The following is a 21914-nucleotide window of genomic DNA, read 5'->3' as shown; positions in this document are numbered from 1 at the left end:
GTGGTTGTGCTGGGAAGGTCTATAAGAGCTCAGGTCCTTTCTGGTGCATTTGAAGTAGTCAGGAGTCTAGTGTAGATGTTTATAATGGGGGAGGAGAAACGGGTTTTGTTGATCATTGTTTTGTATTGTTTTCTAGTGTATTTTTGTACTTATCTAAAACAGGCTTTAACAAAGCTGTGATAGAAGTTTCTACTGTGGGCTGGCAATGTAAATGTTCCAATGTTCGTAGAATTCCTATGAGCATCAGATTATTTACCTTGCTGGCCTGTGGTAGAAACCTCTACTATGGCTTTGTAAAAGGGGCCCTAAATTTGTAATTTATTTATAATTGACAGTTGTACAGAATATTCTTCCTTTTTATACTTTAATACAAAGATTTAAATATAAAATCATAACAGTTTGATGTTTGTGCAGACAATGACAGAGCCCAGCTTTGTCCCTGTGTTATTCTCTAGAGTTTCCATTGGGTTTAGCAACCTCAATAATTTTGAAAAGTTAGTTCCTATGACCCAGAGTGGTGGATAAGGGGCCAGGAAAGGGATCCCAGAAGTCATGTTGCCCTATACCAGAAAGGAGATCCCCCAAAGGCAGACTGGACAACTGCAAAGGAGACACAGCTGCCCATAGGTAAACTAAACTAAACCTTAAACTAAACCTTAAGTTTATATACCATATCATCTCCACGGAAGTAGAGCTCGGCACGGTTTACAAGAACTTAAAAATGAGAAAGGGTAGGAAAAGGTTTACATAAGTTTATAAATCGAGTGGAAAAGTAAGGGAAAAGAAATTACATGTTAGAGAAGAGCCAGGTTTTTAGTTGCTTGCGGAATAAATGGAGGGAACTCAGGTTCCGCAGCGGGATAGTAAGGTCATTCCAGAGACCTGTGATTTTGAAAAGAAGTGATTTTCCCAGTTTACCTGCGTGGAGAATATCCCCCTGGCTTTGTTGCCAACAGTTCAATGATTTACCATAGATGTGGCAGAGGGAAAGCAACCTTTCTTAATCGCTGCTAGTCACAAGGTTGCCTTCCCTGTCACATCTTGCTCACATGGAATCAGGAAGACGCATCATCTGGTAAATTGTTGCTGCTGGCAACAAAGACAAGTTTGGGGGAGGGAGGGGAGAGTACTGTACTCGGTTAAATTTACATATGGGAAACCGGGCCTCTTTGCATTTGTCCGTTTTGCCTTTCAAGATCTCCTTCCTGGCATAGTGCAGCATGACTTCTGGGGACCCTTCCTGGCCTCATATCCACCACTCTGGAGGGACTACAGGAGCCAACTTTTCAAGATGATCGAGGGTGCTATAACACGGTTTATTACTGCAGCCAATTCCAAAATGCAAAGCCCTTCACCCCTAGTCCTCCTCCTTCTCTGTCTCTTTCCCGAGATCTAGTGTTACTAGTTGTATGTACCAACAGTGCACGCTGCGATTCGCTTGGTCTTTCTCGCATATGATTGGTCCCTTAAACTGCAAACGTCATCAAAACAAGCCTAGAGGGACGGAGCTAAGAGCAGACGATTGGTGGTTGCCGCTTACGGTGGAGGCGGAGTCTTTTGTTGTCCGGTAGCGTTGAAACATGGCGGCGTGGGTGGGTGAGTGAGTGCGTGCAAACTCGAGCGAGGGTTTGAAACGGATACATTGGCCCTATGACCTCCATTCCTTTGAGGAGAGCGCTCTGTACCAAATAACTACAAACGCTGCCCTAGACAGTTATATAAAAATAATCATAATCAGAGAGCCTCTAGTACAGAAAAATTGATCTGTTATTGATCTGACCTTTTTACCTTGGACATCTTATCTACCTTCAGACCTCGACTCTTTGGAAGTGTAGTCTGGCAGAGCCCTTGACACAGGCGCGAGAGGTCCTGACTTCGGGTTACCACAGCCTGGTAAAAAGTCAGAGTCCCCAGTGCCAGAAATATGATTTCTAGGTACCGCGGTCTCGTAGAGCCGATTCTTTAGCACCATGACAGGCCCTTATGCTTAGGGTCTGGTAGAGCCCTGGTACTAGAGAGAGGACCCAACCCAACTACTAGGTTCTGGAGGAGCTGGAAACCCAGTATCAGAGCCAGGCCCCAACTGACAAGTTGTTTAATCAAGTTTCAAATTAAACTAAACAAAATACTGGATACCATAGACTGGCAGAACCTCTGGCATCAAAGACAGGTTCCTTTGTACAGGATATTTTCACCAATATGAAATTAATTTTATTGATGCTTGTTTTTATTTTATAGTTAGCAAACACATTATTATTGGTAATATTGATGAAAAAAATTAAATCAGTGTTAAAGTATTAAATCAAGGTGTGCTGTTAATATATCTGAATCTGCATTAATAGTAAAACATCTAGAGCACTATGAACCATCAAAAGATTTTCACAGAAGTATCATGCAGCTTTTTGTTGCAGTGCTGCTCTGGCATAGGCTAGCTTTTTATTTTTTATTTTGTTAAGAATAAACTTTTTTTCTGGATTTTGTTTATAGTTCCTTGTCTTGTGCAGCGCAGAGTTTCCAGCTTGCGGTAAGTAGCATTAGTTCCTCTCTGTTCCTGGTTATAATAATAGCTTTATATGGGAGAATTAAAAAAAGTACTTTTTTATTAGGCACAATATCAAGCACCTCTGAGACCTGCTTTTGTGCTGTCTGTAGTAATTCTTCTATTGTCATTGACAGATGTTGATTGATAAGGTAGCATTAAATTATTTTTTTATTATAGTAAATGATCATCATTTAAGAGGCAATCAAATTGTTCTGCAGCCAGTGGCATACCAAGGGGGCGATAGTCTGCCCTGGTTGCATGCTCTAATGGGGTATACAGCTGGCATACTGGGTCCAGGACCTCCTGCCCTACTCTGCTGCTTTCCCAAACCAACTTCAGTATCAGAAACTTTAAATTCAGATGTTGCAGGATATCCTGCACCTCCCTGCAGCTGCTGGTCCATCACCTCCAACATCAATGGCAGCTGCAGGGAGGTACGGGAAGGTCCCATGATGGCTATTTCAGTTTACAGCTTCTGCTGCTGGTTTGAGAAGCATACAGCAGCAGTGGGAAGATGAGGGGGCAGGATACTGGATGGCACTGGGGTGGAGGGAGAGGGAAGGGAGCAGGATACTGGTATGGAGGGTGGAGGAAGTGAGAGGGGGCAGATGCTGATGGAATTGGGGTGCAGGGAGAGAGAAGGGTGAAGAATACTGGATGGAATTGAGTTTAAGGGAGAGAGAGAGCAAATGCTGATGGAAGTGGGGTGAAGGGAGAGAGAAGGGGCAGATATTGGATGTAGGTGGGGAGGAGGAGCAGATGCTGGACAGAAGAGGGGATGGAAAAGGGGAGCAGACACTGGATGGAAGTGGAGAGGAGAGAGAAAGAGGGGAGCAGATGCAGGAAAGAAGTAGAGGGGGGCAGATGCTTAATGGAAGTGGAGAAGACAGAGAGAATAAAGGATGCTGGATAAGAGGTAGAGAAAGAGGGCACATGATGGAAAGAGGGGATAAATAAAAAAGGCACATGCTGGATGGTGGGAGAGGATAGAGTTAGTGAAATACTGGAGGCGGTGAGTGGTGGAAAGCTGTTGGTAGACACAGTGAAAAGAGGGAAATTGAGGACTAGATAGTAAGAAAGAATTGAAGCTAGACAAATGCAGAAAATAAACTGAGAAGGAAGAAGGGATGGAAGGGGAATGCAGACAGTTTCTGGAAGGGGCATAGGAGAGAAGATGCCATATGGAAGGGGCAGACAGTGACGAGAAGATGAGGAAAGCAGAAACCAGGGATGACAAAGGTAAAAAAAATTTCTATTTATTTATTTTTTTGCTTTAGGATAAAGTAGTATTGTAACTGTGTTGATAAACATTTATACATAGAAAATGGAAATAAGGTGATCCTTTTATTGGACCAATTTTAATACATTTCTGACTAACTCAGAGACCAAAAACCCCTTCCTCGGGTCAGGACAGGATACCGTAAAAGCAGTATACTTTACTGACCCGAGGAAAGAGATTTTTGCCTCTGAAAACTAATTGAAAAATGTATCTAAGATGTACGACAACCTACTAGCAACACATGCAGCTAAATTGGACCCCTCCATCACCAACCTACTGACAGCTTCAACTGACCTCAAAGCTTTTCGAAAAGAAATCAAAACCATACTATTCAAGAAATTCATCCTAATTTCCCAACCCCCTCTCTTCTCCCCTCTCTCCCCCCCTCTCTCCCCCTCTTAGGATCCTCCCTTCAAAATGTTATTTAGACCTAACGCCTTTAACTGTATTCCTCTTCCTGAAAACGTCCAGCTATCGCTTTGATGTATTAGGCCCAACGTCTTTAATTGTATTCCTCTTCCTGGAAATGTCCAGTTATCTTTTTGATGTAATCTGCTTAGAACTGCAAGGTACAGGCGGAATAGAAGTCATTAATGTAATGTAATGTAATACCCTTAGCGCACATGCGCACTTCAAGTTTTGTGGCTCTGTGCGTCCATCGCTCTGTGGTCGGCAGAAAAATGTTGCAGAGTGTGGCGCATGTGCACATTGGGAGCCGACATCGGGGAGAGAAGGAGGCGGTGGCAGCGACCGAGCTACGGAGTTAGGGGAGGGAAGGCCACAACTACTGCCACTCTGTGGTCGCACAGCCTTCTCCTCTGCCTCCACTCTCCCTTCTGGGTGAATTTCCGTGTCGAAGATGAGGATTTGTTGGAGGCTGGTGGCGCTGTCGCAGAGGGGGTGGGATGGGCTGGGGGGGGGCAGTCAAAGGAAGGGGAGTGAGGCGCAGGCAGGGAACGGGAGAGAGGGAAGAAAAGAGACAGACAAGACAGCGGCCAAGGAGAGAGAGAGAGAAAGAGATAGAAAGACAGCGGCTAAAGAGAGAGAGATAGAAAGACACACAGGCAGCGGTCAAGGAAAGAGAGAGAGAGAAAGACAGAAACAAGCGGTCAAGGAAAGAGAGAGAGAGAAAGACAGAAACATACAAAGACAGCAGCCAAGAAGAGAAAGAGATAGAAAGACAGACAGACACACAGACAGCGGCCAAGGAAATAGCGAGACAGACAGCGGCCAACGAGAGAGAAAGAGACAGAAAGACAGACAGCGGCCAATGAGAGAAAGAGACAGAAAGACACATAAACAGCGGCCAAGGAGAAAGAAACAGAAACATACCCAGACAGCGGCCAAGGAGAAAGAGAGAGAAAGAAAGAGACAGAAAGACAGACACACAGTGGCCAATGAGAGAGAGAAAGAGACAGAAGGGCACATAAACAGCGGCCAAGGAGAAAGAGAGAGAAAAAGACAGAAACATACACAGACAGCAGCCAAGGAGAGAAAGAGATAGAAAGACAGACAGACAGACACACAGACAGCAGCCAAGGAGAGAAAGAGATAGAAAGACAGACAGACACACAGCTGCCAACGAGAAAGAGACAGAAAGACACACAGACAGCGGCCAAGGATAGAGACAGACAGACAGCAACCAAGGAGAGAGAGAGAAAGACAAACACACAGAAAGACAGACAGTGGCCAAGGAGAGAGGGAGAGACAGAAAGACAGGCAGACAGAAGCCAAGGAGAGAGAGAAAAAGAGACAGACAGACACACACAGAGCAACAGAAGGAGACACACAGAAAGACAGCGGCTAAGGAGAGAGGGAGAGACAGAAAGACAGGCAGATAGTGGCCAAGGAGAGAGAAAGAGAAAGACACACAGACAGTGGTCAAGGAGAGACACAGAAAGAAAGAAAAACAGACAGATAGCGGCCAAAGAGAGACAGAAAGACAGCGGCCAATGAGAGAGAGAGACAAAGAAAGACAGACAGACACATCTATTCTAGCACCCATTAATGTAATGGGCTTAAAGACTAGTTTGTCCAATAAAATGGTATTATCTTATTTTCCATTTTTTGTTGTATTTTTCCCTGGGTCCTGGGTGTCACATATGCTAGGTACACCACTGTCTGCAGCACATACTCTTATCACAGTGGTTCCCAACCCTATCCTGGGGGACCCCCAGCTACTCAGGTTTTCAAGATATCCCCAATGAATATGCTTAACCTAAGACCAAAGCTTAGGAATTTACAGTTTAATTAAATAGCTGCCTCTTAAAGTGCTCAAACAACTCAGATATTGTGACTGCACAGAATGCTGCTATTGGTTGTTTGAGTGAATACATATGTGTGAATGGTGTATTATTTAGTAGATGGAAGAGTGGTTCACAAATTAAAAATATTTATAAACTGTGAAAAAATTATGTAATATTTATAATTGATTAGTGATACAGGGTGGTTGCTGTTTAGGTTATTAAAATAATTAAAAGAAAAAAACTTTTTAGTAACAAATAGCTGAGTTGTTTGTTTGAGAAATGAATATGCATGAGGGAGATTTGCATTAGAGAATGACACGGTGGCTTACCCGCCGAAACAATGTGTGTGTGTGGGGGGGAGTGCTCACTGTTGGTACTGGGACAAGGCCATCCACCACCCCGTAGAGCGGTGAATGGCCTTGTCCCCACAGTAGAGGGAGGGAATGTGCGTGGTCACCCTCCCTCCTTCCTACCTACCCGAATCTATCTTATCTCCCTCCCTCCCCCTTACCTTCGCGGCGCATTTTAAGATTGAATAACATTACATTACGAGATTTCTATTCCACCATTGCCTTGCAGTTCAAGGCGGATTACAAAAGAATTACAAAAGAGGTATTACATGAAGAGATCTGGTAATTTATAGAGGAGATACGGAGTAGATGAGGTTGCTTTGGGGAATCAGGAAGGTATTAGGGAGTGGTATTGGGAAGTGGGAAGGAGCTAGCGGTATTAAGTCATTTGCAGGAATTTCTTGAAGAGTAGAGTCTTTATTTCTTTTCGGAATGTTTTGTAGTCTTGTTCAAAGCCGTTCAGTCGCGTGCGTCTGTGGGCGTAAGTTTCTCCTCTTGACGCAACTTCTGGGATAATCATGGCATATGAACAACATTTCTTAAATTTTTTTCCCAATAAAGTAATGGATGTTTTCAGGGCAGATTTATTTTCTAAAGATGTGATCTATGTCTGAAGAAAATATTTAAAATTACTGATGAAATTTCTTCTGCTACTAAGGTTTAGTCTGTCATTCTGTGGTGGTGGTTTACAGAACCTGATTTTGTAGAGTGTATAATAATAATATGTATTGCTCCTCTTATTTTTCCTGTTGATGTGGAGTCCAGGGAACATGTTTGTGTTTTTTACTTTTGCTATGAATACCTGATGCTGAAAACTAAAATGTTTTTGCTATTTGGTATTGAATGATACGCAACCCTAACAGCAAGATTGAAGACACTTTTTTAAGTAAACCCCTGTCCCACACATACATAGAGCTTTATAGTAAGTATTAGTGGATTCCTCCCCCCCCATACACATTCATACTCTTCTCTTTGCCAGCAGCTAATATATTAGAGCAAAAATTTTGCCATGTGAACCATTGGACTGGCATGTTTGAGAAGATCCTTTCTAAATTGTTTGTGAACAAATAAATTTAAATCAAATTGTGAAAAGATGGAAATGTTATGGACGAGGGATAAAATCTCTATGCGCTTTACTTGTGCTAAAGTGTGAGTGGGTGGATGTGTATGTATTGATCCCAAGCCCTGAGGTCAAAATTCTAGGAAAAGTTTGGTTGGATTAATTTTAATCATGAAGAGAGAAATCAATTCAGTGGTGAAAGCCTGTTTTCTCTCAGCTTTGGAATATGCATTATCTCCAATCCTGTTTGGGGGACTCTGTTGGCAAAGGTTGGTATTGACTTTATCATGCTGGGACTACTGTAATGCTGTGTAATTGGGTCTCCCTCAATAACTACAGAGATCCAAAATACAGTGAAGCATTTGTTAACCAATACTAGGCTGCAAGATCATATTTGTCCTGTTCTATATGCTCTGGTTGCCTGTGCAATGGCAAATTGAGCTTAAATTTTTATCACATGGTTTTGTAAGGATGAACTCCTTATTTTACCTTAAGGGTAAAGGGGATGTAACTTGATACACTGCCTTTTTGTGTGGTTACAATCAAAGCAGTTTACATATTTACATGGATACTTATTTTGTACCTGGTGCAATGAAATAAATGACTTGCTCAGAGTCGCAAGGAGCTATTGTGAGAATTGAACTCATAGTCTCAGGGTGTTGAGGTAGCAACTCTAACCACTAGGCCACTCTTCCACAGTACAATTCTTGTCTAGAAGATCTTTCAGGAACAAGCTCCTTATTTTACATCAAGGTGGTACAACGGCTTCTATCTTTAGAGACCTTTGTGATCCTCACAGCAGTTAGTTTTGATAGTTCCTGATGAATTTAACTGGGTCAGTACTAAACGTTCATTCCCCTTTCATGCATGGACCCTATAACGTGGAAGTTAGTCTCTTTACGATAGGGATGTAAAATTGTCTCTACTTTCTTTAGCTTATGTCTCAGTGAAAAGATGTTCAGTGAAAAACATCTTTTCATTGTTTTGCTCTTTTATTGCAATGTATTGAATGCATTTACAGTACTAAGCCGAAATTTGCAGGGGTTACGTTTGCAGAGTGACCGCGAATATTGAAAAACTGCAAATATCGGAAGAGTACTATAATCGGCTCTCCACCTCCTCTCTTGCTTTGTCCCCAATTTAAAAAAACAAAAAAGTTGCCTTCTACCTCAGGTCTCATGTGCCTCATCAGGCCACAGAAGACACCACAGTTTGGTCTTGAGCATGGTGCTGAGTGCTGACCCTTGAGGTTTCCCCGCGACCAGCCCCAGCAAAGGTGCCCTGGTTGCCTTAGTGGCATCTTCCAGAGATTGGTGGGGGTTGGTGATTTTTCTGCTCTACGTGTTGTGAGAGGGGGCACGGGAGGCATGCGGCCAGGAAAGACTGTGGGTTGGGGAAGGGAACACTGGCTGAGCATAGAGAGCTTTTCCATTGGTCAGTCATTTGTGGTATTTTCTGACAAGAAGAGGCGGTCAGAAAATACCGCAAATGACTGAGTCCGCAAATTCGCGAATGTATACCTTACTTTGCTGTTAACCACCTTGCGGACTTGATGGAGAGAAGCAAACTATGAGTTGGATTTATAAATATGTAGGCCTAAACAGGTCCCTAGTTTGCTTTTTACTTACTACTGCCCTGCCCCTCTCCCTTATATACTGGTTTGCTGCGGGTTTCCTTCTGTAAGTCTGTACAAATGGTATCTGTTTCTCATGCAGTAAATTTCTGTTCATACTTGTTACTGTCCTTTTAATAGGTCCGCTTTCCTGGCCACTGTTCAGACTCAAGTCCTGCATCAGAACTTCCTGACAGAAAATGCTTCCAGGTAATAACTAATTTCTTATCATTGCCCTTTGCTTAGTAAAAATAAAAAGTTGACAAAAAGACCAGAGGCCCATCAAGTTTATGCAAGTGGATGCAATTTGTACAGTGTTTAGAGAATCCTGGGGAGGAATATAGGTACCATTGTCTTATCAACCTATTAGCTCCCATGTTTTGCAGTGTTTAGTGATGATGCTACACTGCAGTCTGAATGTTTCATAGCTGAGAAAGGAAAAACATGTCCAGTTCTAGTGTGACAAGACATTTCATTCCTGAACGTATAAGTAGTCAATCCCTTACAAGAAGAATTCATGTAGGGAGCTTCATTAGCATTCTTTTGCTCTGCTTCCCATATTTATAGGTGGTTCTCCAATTCCTCAGTTGTCTCTATACAAATGAGATGGTAGGAGTTTGTCTTTTCTGCTCGTGTTTCTTTTCAATTAAATTCTGTCCTTTTTGCTATTTGTGAGGCTTTTTGGTGCTGCAGTTTGGGACAGCTCTGGCTGTGGGAGAGCACAGACTCTGAGGTCGAGGGTCTGCTTCCAAAAACGCATTCCCTCCCCCACCTCAACATCTCTTTCCCTCCCTTCTTCCATCCTCTTTCCCAAGTTCATGCCTTGTGTCCAAAAACGCACTCCCTCCCCCACCTCAGCATCTCTTTCCCAAGTTCATGCCTTGTTTCCAAAAACGCACTCTCTCTCCCACCTCAGCATCTCTTTCCCTCCCTTCCTCCATCCTCTTTCCCAAGTTCATGCCTTGTGTCCAAAACGAACTCCCTCCCCCACCTCTTTCCCTCCCTTCCTCTATCCTCTCTCCCAAGTTCATGCCTTGTGCCAAAAACGCACTCCCTTCCCCCTTTTGTGTTCCGCCTCCCAGCCCTCATCTGCAAGCAAAATGGAGCTCGAGCCGCAAGGCTCGTCTTCTTTTCCCTACCTGTCCTACTGCAGCACACAGCCGACCGGAAGTCTTCCTGATGTCAGCGCTGACGTCGGAGGGAGGGAGGGCTTTGCTTAAGCCCTTCCTCCGATGTCAGCGCTGACATCGTGGAAGACTTCCGGTCGGCAGTGTGCTGCGGCAGGGCAGGTAGTAAAAAGAAGACGAGCCTTGCGACTTGAGTGCATTGAACCCCGCAGGATCCCCGCAACCCTAGGCGGCATCCCCACGGGATCCCCGCGACCCTAGGGGACGTCCCCATGGGATCTCCGTGACCTGAAGGGGGAACCTGTGGGATCCCTGCGGGTCCCGCGGGATTCCCGTCGTCCCTGTTCCCGTGCAGCTCTCTAATTTGAAAATTTGAAGGTCAGAGATCAAAAGTAATTTAGAAAGAAAAAGTGAAACGCTGCCACCTGCTGGGTTAAAAAATTTAACAGAATGGACTTTTAATGTTCACATTGACGTAAGGCATTTTTGGAAAGGAAGTCATGTGATCAACTGTACCATTGTATTCTAAAGCATAATTATTACAAATGATGTCACATAGGATATAAATCTGTTTGTCCTTGCTTTCTCCCTTTGAAGAGCACTGAAATTCTGATGGCTTGCTCTTCCCAGACAATGGGCGCACTGTTAATAAATTCTAATTGTTTATGACATGACTTTTCCTCATCTGTTATTTGAATTCACGGAACGGAGTCTCTAGCCCAGTCATGTGGGAGAGAGAATCCATTCTGGCAATTCTTTTGGCCTCGATGTTCAAGTCTTCCAGCCTGGCTTGGACACTGTTTGCTGTGCTCCCGGCTTATGGGATGGGTCCATTCTTTTTTATTGTCATCCAAGCACTGTATAGTGATCCTGAGGAGCAAATAATGGTGAATGGGGGTCTTTCGCCCCCTTTGTGATTTATCATGGCACTCGGCAAGGATGCCCATTGTTGCCGCTTCTCTTTGTGCTTTCTTTAGATCCTCTGATTAGGAAGTTACAATCTAATGAGGAACAATGCCTTCATTACATAATTCTATCACAATTTCATGCCAAGACTCATTCTTCCCACCCACTGTGTCGCACCCTTTCTGTCTTTGATAGAAAACTAATGTAACTAGTAGTCTCCTCGCTACCTCTTATACCAAGTCTCTGTCCATTGTCTGTATGTGTCTGGCCCTCTGATAACTTTGTTTTATTCCTCCTCTGTTTGCTTTTAAATTTATATGTACACCGCCTAGACTGGTGGATAGGTGGTATATCAAAATAAAAATACACTTGAGACTTGTGGGAGTTTCGGAGCGAGTTTACTCCAACAGCCTGGCATTATTTGCAGGTTCTGGAATCAATGGTTGCGAACATGGATATAATCCCCTGGGCAAGGGCACACTTGTGTCCACTCCAGGATATACTCCTCTCCCGATGGTACCCACAGGGAGGTGCGCTTCACCAGTAGCTGCTATGGACAGCAGAAGCTCATCGCAGTCTAGCTTGGTGATTGGAACCCCAGTCTATCACCAGAGGGTGATTCTTGACAACGGACATCAGCCAACCTGACTGGGGGGCACATTGCAAGGGGTGTCCAGTTCAGGGACATGGTCCCCTTCCCAGAGGAAGTGGTCGATCAACCGCTTGAAACTTCAAGTCATCCGCCTGGCGCATCATGGGTTTGGGAGCACATTACAGAACAAAGCAGTATGAGTTTTCTCAGACAACGCATTGATGGTAGCCTATGTTAGTCGTCAGGGAGGCACCAAAAGCGCTGCTCTAAGCTTGGAAGCCCATATGCTGTTTCGATGGGTGGAGGCCCATCTTCTGGCGCTCTTAGCAACAGATGTGCAAGCTGGTTTCTTCAGCCGGAAGATCCTGGATCCCGGGGAATGGTCACTGTCTCAGAAAGCCTTCCCCTGCATTATGAATCGGTGAGGGCACCCGACATTTGATCTGATGGCATCGGCAGCCAACAAGAAGGCGGTTTAGTTCTTTAGTCGAAGACATGAACCAGGAAGCAATTATAGCAGCATATGGAAAAGCCTTGAACTGCTTCCAAACTTGGAGCACGCAGAGGAGTGAGGACTCGAGCTTGGAACCAATCTCTGTGGTACTTGCCTTCCTGCAGGAAGGTCTAGAAAAGGGCCTAGTGGTTGGCTTCCTTAAAGTTCAGATTGCAGGGCTCTCCTATTTTAGGCCTAGGATTAATAAGATCACCGTAGCTGCACATCCAGATGTGCTCAAGTTTCTGAAGGGCAGGTTACGCCCCTGTCCTTTAATGCAACAGCCTTTTCCAATGTGGGATCTTAATCTGGTCCTCTGGACTCTGATGAGAGAACCCTACAACCCTCTGGAGTAGGCTTTCCTGATGGTCTTCACCATCAAGATGGTGTTTTTGGTAGTGATTACCTCCATCTGACAAGTGTCGTAATATCAGGCTTTGTCCTGCAGAGATCTATTTCTCAGAATTTTGGTTTGAGGTGTGGTCTTGCGTACAGTCCCATCTTTCCATATCAACCAAGAAATCGGCTTTCACTTCGGAATCAAGAAAGAGTGATCAGGTGTTGAAATTGTTGAATGTTAATAGACTCATATTGCAGCATCCAGAGGTTACAAACAAATGTTGATTGTTGGGCCATCTGTTTGTATTCGCTGGGGCTGCCCATAAAGGTCAACCAGACTCAAAAGAGACTATTTTCATTTCTTCAGCCTATATCGGAAATGGAAAATGTCTGCCTATATCCATAAAGGCGCACTCTACTAGAAGCATAATTTTTTCATGGGCGGAATCTTTGGCAGAGTCCCTATAAATTTGTAGAGCTGCCACTTGGTCTTCTCTCTATACGTTCATAATGTTTTACAAGGTGGACGTGGCGACCATACAGGAGTCCACATTCTGATCTTCATTTCTGATAGTAGATTAATCTGTCCCACCCTAAACTTGAGGGACTGCTTTGATAAATCCCATATTCAGGAATGGAGTGTCTGTCACACTAGAAAGAAAGATTAGGTTCTTACCTCGATAATAATATTTCTAGTAGCCAGACACTCCATTCTTGAAGCCTGCCCTGTCAGATGTTCATATATCTGCTTGCTGTCTCAGAGGTGCTGGGGAATCTGGTCCAGACATCATGTTTCTTTCCTTTGTTCAGCCTTGACAAAAATAGAGGACATGACTGCCACATTGTAGAAACTAGGGGGTATCTATGAAATCTCCCACATTTTTAGTGCAGTTGGTGCTCAAGTTGGTGACTTGTTTCTTTTTCACCTTGTTATGTATTGCAAATGGTTAAATTTTGTTTATCTGTTACAGTATATGTTTAATGATATGAGCAGCACAGACATGTTTAGGGAGTGTCCCCATACCCCTCCCTCTTCCGTTTCCTCTCCAGGGCTGACCATCTGCTTTGGTATGAACTGATGAATTGGAGGACAGTCCAGAAGGATGGGAGGCGGAGCAAAAGAATGCTAATGAAGCTCCCTGCAGGAATTCTCTCGAGAAATGATAGACTACCCACACGTCCAGGAATGGAGTGTCTGCCAACTAGAAATAAGTTTATTGGGGTAAGAACCTAATCTTTCCTTCTTTCAGCTTTTTCTGTACCCTGGGACACAGCTACAAAAATGTTGGAGTATTACATATATGAACACATGGTTTCAGATGAGAAGCAGTCATGAAGTGACAGTGTAACTGGCTTTGGATAAAACTGTGAAAACTATGATAAAAATAAGTATGCAGTGTGTTTATTTACTGGTGACTGTACTCTCCCAACAGTCAAAAGAACCCTGCTGTTGTTCCCCTGCAGTCTACCCTGCCCAGCAGTAAAGGAGAATATATCATCACAAAACTAGATGATCTGGTGAACTGGGCTCGCAGGGTGAGTGTTCCATGAGCTGGGCTTATAAAAAGGATACGAATCATGTGGCCCCATCCATGAGGACTTTGACAGTTTTGACTTTGACCTCCTACATCAGAATACAGGACATTAATCATAGGGCCATGTAAATTTAGTGGCAGTCTAGCATAGAGAGTCTTACTGGAGCTGTCAACACTTTGCTGTATCTGTTGCTGAAACAATTTGTGAATATTTGGGATGGGAGTGCATAGTATTAGAAAATGACACAGTGGGAGAAAAAGTCATCATCAATGCGGGTACGGGGACAAGGCCATTCACCGCCCCGTGGAGTGGTGAATGGCCTTGTCTCCGCAGTTATGGAAGGAAACTTGCGCGGGCACCGATTGGGCATCTTCCTCCCTTCCCCTCACCTTATCGTGGTGATTTTCTGGGGTTTTTTGTCTCCCAGTTGCCCAAGCTGGCTTTGATCAAGTCGTATGTGGCTGCCGAAACTTCTCTGATGCAACCAAAACCAGGAAGTTTCATCAGAAGAGAAGTTTCGGCAGCCACACGCGACTTGATCAAAGCTGGCTCAGGCAGCTGGGAGATGAAAATAGAAAAGCCATGGTAAGGTGAGGGGAAGGGAGGGAGTTGCCCGGACGGTGGCAATCAGGAGGGAGGGAAGGTGCTGGACTGTGCGCACGCACTGAAGGGAAATGGAGAGTGAGAGGAAAAGACACTGAAGGGAAATGGGGACGAGAGAGTGGGCTGAAGACGCTGAAGGGAAATGGGGACGAGAGAGTGGGGAGAAGATGCTGAAGGGAAATGGGCAAGAGAGAGATGACAGACTATGCGGGCAGCGGAGGGAAGATGAGTGCCAGACCAATGGGAGGAGAGGAAGAGATGGAAGGGAGAGGCACAGTAACAGATCATATGGAAAAGGCAGAGAGAAGGCAGATAAGGGATGGAAGGAATTGAATGAAGAGAAGATGAGGAAAGCAGAAACCAGACAACAAAGGTAGAAAAAAAATTTATATTTATTTTATTTTTGCTTTAGGATATATTAGTACAGTCAAACCTCGGTTTACGAGCGCACCGGTTTGTGAGTGTTTTGCAAGACAAGCAAAACATTCGCAAATTCGGCACCTCGTAAGCTGAGCCCCACCCCCGCGATCCTGCATCCACCGCCAAGCACCCAAATAGCATCCCTTACGTCGATTTGGCACCAGCACCAACGCACAGGACATGCCGGTGCCCGAAGATCCTCCCTCTTGGCTGGGTTGCACTGGGCATAGAAGATCCTCCCTCTTGGCTGGACTGGTCCTTGAGCATTTGCGCATGCTCAAGGCCTTCTGGTCTCGCTTTCTCATTGAGAAAGAGAAATGTCTTTAACTTCACCTTAAAGTTGGCAAGAGTTGATTTTTCACGTAAATAATTTGGAATACTGTTCCAGAGAGAGGGGGTGCTAACAGAGAAAATTGTAGTCCTCATTGTGCTTATATGTTTCAATGAGGGGATGGTAAGAAGGTTGTGGGCTGTAGATCTTAAAGTCCTTGTTTGAATATAGGGGATAAGTAGGTTATTAATTAATTCTGGCTGGTTATTTTCTCTGGTTTTAAAAGTTAGCAGGAGAATTTTATAGGTGATCCTATGTTCTAATGGCAACCAATGAGCTTTATGTAAAAGAGGGTTGTATTCTTATTTCCTTTTTTGTTATGCCTTTGAGGAGGGCGTTGCAGTAATCTATACATGAAATAACAAGGGAGTGGATTAAAATGTTCAGGGACGTGGGCTCTAACAATTTTTCTAAAGCTTTTATCATGCACAGTCGATAGAAGCAGCGTTGGACCACTGTACTAATATGTAAGTGATAAGTAAATTTACAGTCGAATGTGACTCCCAATAATTTTAGAGAGGGTACCACTTTTTGATAAGTAGATTTTTGAGTTTGAATGGAAAAATCATTAATTTTTAATTGAAAACAACCTTGGAGATCCGATCAGTAAAGAAAGAGGAAAACCAGGTCAAGAACTTGGTCTGTGATACCAATATCATATAATTGCGACAAAAGAAGTTTATGATCTATGGTCGAAGGCTGATGAAAGATCTAATGAAATGAGTAATACAGACTGGTGATGGTCTAGACGATAAAGGATTTTAGTGGTCAACCCAATGAGTGAAAGTTCGGTGGAGTGGTGTTGACGAAATCCAGTCTGGTTTGGATACAGAACTTTTGTTTGTTCAATGAAGTCTGAAATTTGTCAAAAGACAATTTTCTCAATGAGTTTAGCCAAGAAGGGAATATTTGCGATTGGGCGATAATCAAGTGAACTGATTTTATGGTCTTTAATTATTGGGTAAATAATTGATTCTGCCCACATTTTGGGAACTATTCCTGTAGCCAAGCTGTTATGGACTAGATTTAAAATATCTGGACCAAAAAATGAGAAAGCATTTCAGTATAGATGGTGGAAGAATTTCAGAATTGGAGCCTTCTGGGTTTAATGAATTCAAAGGTCTCTGAAGGTCTTGGAGAGTGGGTAGAATAAATCTTGAACATTTTGAAAGCGGAAGATACATGGATGTAGGTGAATTTACTGAGTCCCCAGGGTTGGAGGGGGTTGGTGTTGCATTAGTAACATTTGCTTGTGGAAAGGAGCTTCTAATGCTTTGAATTTTATTGATAAAGTGGGAAGCAATAGATTGGGCTGTAGATAATGAAACTGTTAAATGTTGCTCAGCCTTCTGCGTAGTGAGAGATCTAACAATTGTGTATAGTGAAGAAGTGTTTCTAGCTTTTTTTATTTGTTTGGAATAGTATTTTTTTTTTTAGTCTATTAATTTCAGATTTGTAGTAATTAGTTTGTTCCTTAAATTTATTTAAGTTATATAGAATTTTGTTATGTCGCCATTTTCTTTCCAGAGAACGTAACTGTTTCTTGATAAGTATTAGGTTGGAATTGTACCAGGGATTTTTTTTTGCTTGCGCGGGGAAATGGTATGAGTAGTAGTAGGAGCTACAGTATCTAGAAGTCTAGTTATAGCGTCTGTCCATGAAGCTACTTTCTCCTCAATGGAGGTTATTGATGTTTTCACTATATTGGACTGGAAATGGGTGGAAATAGTTGCGTCGTCTAATTTAGCATAGTCTCGAGAAAGTATAATCTTGGGGCTGAGGTTTAAAGAATTGGATTTAGTGAGCTGGGAAAAAAATAAGGAAGTGATGAGACCATGGTAGTTGTGTGCAAGACTTAATTTGAAACAGGTCTTTCTGTGAGAACGGCACGAGAATCATGTCTAAGGAATGTCATGCTTTGTGTGTAGGACATTGTAGTAGAGGTGAAAGGTTTAAATCCTTCAATAGAGTCAGTAGTTCAGTAGTGACATAGTGGGGTCGTCAAAATGAACATTGAAGTCTCCTAAGATGACAGGGTTAAGAGAAGAAGTGCTGAATTCAAAGGTAACCGACAAGCAGAGTTAAGTTTGACCACTTCAGGAGGCGGAAGATAGAGTAGTAAATAATCTGAGGAGTAGTTAGATTTTAACCTAAATTGTAGGAATTCCAAAATGCTGTTATTAGAAGAAAATTCTAGATCAGTAATTAGAGCTTCACGGTGGATTATTGCTAGACCACCTTCTTTTTTTCTTTTGATTGATAGCAGTTGTATTGATAGTGGTAGCCTGGGGGGCATGAGTGGGAGAGAGAACTTTCCTCTCCCTCTGCTAGCCTAGTTTCAGTGATACAAAGTATGTCGTATTTGTTTTATATCACAATATCATAAAGTAAATGGTATTTCCCTAGCAACAGCAGCAGATGAATCCAGAGACCAATGTGATAGCCCACATCTACCAGCAGGCGGAGATAGAGAAACTGATTAACAGGTGGTCCTATTGGCTGGCACTCCTCCTGTCTCATCAGTATGCTCTATCTCCCAGCAGGGGAAAGTCGCTGTTCCAGTCGCTGTTCCACTAGCTCCTGGATTCTGGCTGTGGCTGGATAAATATTTTCTCCTGTTGAGGTTTGCTCTTCAGTAAGGCAGCAATTATATTTCTCCTGTTGAGGTTTGCTCTTCAGTGAGGCAGCAATTATATTTCTCCTGTTGAGGTTTCCCTCTTCAGTGAGACAGGGGTGTCCAGCTGGACGGTGCCGGCTTTAGAGGTTACACTTGGGCCCCCCCTTGTCCCTGCCTCACCCTCCCTCCAGTGATAGAGGGGTTAGCTGGGTCTCTAATTTTTCTTCTTTCCCTTGAAAAAAAAAAAAGAAAGAGACCATTTGCTATTTGCAGTTATGCATTCTCAAGGGTGCTCAACCGGTGTCTACCGGTGTCTGTCAGTCCTGTAAGCCTGGTTGTGAGTATCCCTTTGGTGTCTGTCAGTCCTCTAAGCCTGGTTGTGAGTATCCCTTTGTTGCATTGCCCTGCGGGTTATATTATTTTGCGGTTGTTTTGGACCTACGGATTTGTGTTGGTTTTGTGCTTGTTCTGGAGTACCTGCAGCTGTGCGGTCGCGTGCCTTCCAACTAGCTTTCCTCATCTTCTAAGCCTTGTTAGGGCAGTGAACACTGTGCAGTATGGGGAGTTTTTCATTTGCAATGGGTGCTTTTTTCAGTTAAGGCCTTCTGTTTGGTGTCTTGGGCACTGTTGTTCAAATCGGTGTTTTCCCACGCGCGGGAGCCATGAGCTTGTTTTTGTGCATGGGCGGGAGAGACCTGATTTTTGCGGCCTGTTCGCTGGGGCTGTCCTGTGCGCAGTGGGTGCCACGGCGGTGTTCAAGCCGCCGAGTGAGTCGCGCTTGTGGAGTCAGTGCCTTTCAGTGAGTGGGTGGCTCGCGCTTCTGCTCCAACGCTGGCAGCGGAGCCACTGCGTTATTAGCGCCTGTTTTCAGCTGCGGACTTATCTCTGCGCCTCCCCAGTCTCCCGGTTCTGGTCTTGACTGTGTCGGGGGTTGCAGGTACAGTTGCTGTTCACGTGGCGGTGGGACTCTCTCCGGAAGTGTTTCTTTGGGGTCTGGGAGCCATCCTGCCTTGCCTGAGGGCGCTGGAGAGGGAGTCCATTCGGCAATTGACCCCTTGGTTACAGCTTGTCACGGCGCTGGGTCAGCAGGAGGTGCTTTGCCGCTGGGACGGTCAGCGGCGGGGAAGGGATACCCGGGTCTTGGTTTGGTTTGCTCCTCCTGCATCCCGGGGTCCCGGTATGGAAAGAGTTCTGCCTGTTGGCTGTTGCCTCTTATTTGCGCCTTGGGGTCGCGCTACTGGTATCAGGTGGTGCTATTACAATATTTCCTTGTCATATGTCCTTGTCATATGTATGTCTAGTATATTGCTGGAGAGTTTAAGTAATTTTGTACACTTACTGATGATAATACAAGGGATATAGAATTTACAACAAAAAAATAAATAAAAATAAACCGCCTTGTACTGGCGTGCTGAGTTTCCTGTTGGGGCTACGCGCTCTTAGTAATGTGGGGTTACCTGGTGGCACCTTCACTTTTCAAGCGGGCAGGACTAGGTTTTGTTTGTATCTGGATCAACGCAGGGTCCTGTGTTTTTCGGGATACTCAACAGCCTTATGCGGCTATGGTCTTTTCCTGACGTATGTTAATCAGCTCCCCTATTTCTTTTTTTCCCCTCTTCGCATTGTTATGCGTGGGGTCGTTCCCTTGTAGCCATGTGATGAACGGCTCTCTGAGAGGGGAGACAGGGCTGTTTGCCAGTTTGCATCATCCCTGCAGTGTATTTTGGACATGGTGTTTTCTCTTTCTGCCTGCCAGGTATATGTCCTTCGCTGAGGGGCACTGAACTCAGTTTTGGGGCAGCAGTGCTAGGTGCCCTGGCGGAACTTATCCGCTTATAGTAGGGGGAATACCTTTCTTCCTTTCCTGTGCTTTTCATGTTCCTCCGCTGTTGCACAGGCCTTTCCGGCGTTCCCCTATTTCATGGTAACGGATACTCCGCTCCGATTCTTTCTGTATCCAAGTGGCGTGCAGTCTCTCTTTTCCAATCTGGCCCCTAAATGGGACGGTCTAGTGGCCTTGCTGGTATATTTTGTGTCCGATATATCTCCATTGGATTGATAGCGCCTCACTCTGGACAACCTGTCATTGCAGCGGTGTCCCGGATGAACGCTTTTCCGGTTTCTCTTCCAGTCATTTGTTAAATTGATCTAGCGATTCCTGATTGACCCTCCCTGATCCCGCCACATACCTCTTTTACCCATGTATTCTCCATGGCAGTGCCGAGGCACCCTCTTGTTGTAATCCACCTAGACTGAGAGGTATTGGCGGCATAGACTGCATCAATTTAATGATATAATATGGAGGGGTGGCAATCATGGATTCAATACCTTGGCAGTTAGTTGCTTGTCTCTCTTTGGGCAGCGCTTTCGATTTTGGCATGTGCCATTTCTCCTATCCAAGGTTCAAGAAAATTTTAGAATTTGTGGCTAAAGGTACTGTTTTGGCGCTACCAGGTGATTCACCTAATTTCTTCTTGACTGAATGCTGGATTCGGATGTCTTTCAGTCGGGCCATTTGACTGACATGAACAGGGTGATTTCTTTCCTCAGTTCTTTGGACGTGAATCTTCGCAATTTGCACAGCGCTCTTTTCTCCTGTACTATTTATAGATATGTCGAGGAGATGTTTTTTTGTTCCTATGGGAGAGACATATGTTCTTCCCAGAAACTTGGGCGATGGATCACAGTCTCAGGTTTGCAGGCTTCTTTGGTCACCATGACTCAGAGTATGGAATTCTGTTGTTGACCGCACTGGGAACTTTGGCTTGCTTTCCCATTATAACGCTACAGCAGTCGTCCTTGTTCTGGTGGTGCCCGGTTTCTCAGGGCTCCAATTGGTTGATAGGCTCCTCAAGCATCGCTCTGAATGTTTTGGTGGCTCAGCGAGATTTCTCTTTTAAAAGGCATGCCTCGGTCTTTGCTGGACTAGCTCATGGCCACCATACATCCTGGGTTGGGGGGACTCGGGACTCCGTACTTGTTCATTCTTCTACTCTTGAGCGTGGTCAGGCTACCTTTCTGGAGTTTCAGACCCTTCTTCCGGAATGCCGCTGAGGGCCTTTCAGTCGGTATTTTGATGGGGATATTTCTCTACAGCTTGGGCAGTAGGTGCTGTACTCCATTGCCGGGTACAGTTGTTATTCTACTTCGATGGGTAGACCCTCATCTTCCTCTTCTGTTGGCAGATCATTTTAGGGGTCAAGAAAAGAGTTTGGATAGGCTTTCTCTCCGTGCAATCTGACCATGACCCATTTCTTGTATTGTTACAGTGTTCAGCACTGTGTACGCTCTAGCTAGTGTGCACGTTAGTGATAGTGACATCTTCTACGTCCTGGATATTGGGAATTTTGGCTCAGGCGTTCCAGCTCTATCTCCTGGTACTAGAACCCTTGGTCTCGTCTCTCGATTCAATACTTCCTAGCACAGGGAGTGGGAGTTAGAGGGGGGAAACAGCGTGGCTTCTTTCTCACCTCTGGTTTCTCTTTTTCAGTGTTTTCCCCTGGCTGATGATGGCTTGGATTTGCCATCTTCAGCTAGCTTTCCGGGCACTGTATTTGTAGAATTCTAGCTTGGCTACGCCATCCTTGCTATGCGGATCGGATGACTCTTTCAACAGCTGGACTATGACGTTTCCTGGTATCTCCGGATTTGCTCACCTAGGGTCCGATCGACATGGATATTCGTACTACTTTGGTATTACGACCTTGCTTTTGAGAAGTCCTGACGTGTAAGGGTTATGCGCAGCGGGTTGTTTCTTCTCTTATCCTGGCGCTACAGACGTCTTCACCTGCTTCCTTTTGGATACTTCTCAACTTTGCACCCTTACATAGTTACTTTTTGGCACAGGGGTATTGCCAAGGG

At 44.4% G+C, this 21914-nt stretch overlaps 1 protein-coding gene across 1 annotated transcript in view; it reads left to right on the top strand.

Annotated features, from left to right (window-relative positions):
• Positions 1 to 1479: 1479 nt before the first annotated feature.
• NDUFS7 (NADH:ubiquinone oxidoreductase core subunit S7) overlaps positions 1480 to 21914 on the top strand; it is a 37133-nt gene continuing 16698 nt past the window's right edge. Inside the window, exons 1-4 of the mRNA XM_033954002.1 lie at positions 1480 to 1596; positions 2488 to 2524; positions 9231 to 9299; positions 13980 to 14082. Coding sequence (XP_033809893.1) covers positions 1581 to 1596; positions 2488 to 2524; positions 9231 to 9299; positions 13980 to 14082 — 225 coding nt within the window. The 5' untranslated portion in view covers positions 1480 to 1580. The remainder of the gene's footprint in view (positions 1597 to 2487; positions 2525 to 9230; positions 9300 to 13979; positions 14083 to 21914) is intronic.

This window comes from Geotrypetes seraphini, chromosome 8 (genome assembly GCF_902459505.1).
Source record: "Geotrypetes seraphini chromosome 8, aGeoSer1.1, whole genome shotgun sequence".
Taxonomy (NCBI): domain Eukaryota; kingdom Metazoa; phylum Chordata; class Amphibia; order Gymnophiona; family Dermophiidae; genus Geotrypetes; species Geotrypetes seraphini.
This window is presented reverse-complemented; position numbering and strand designations above follow the sequence as displayed.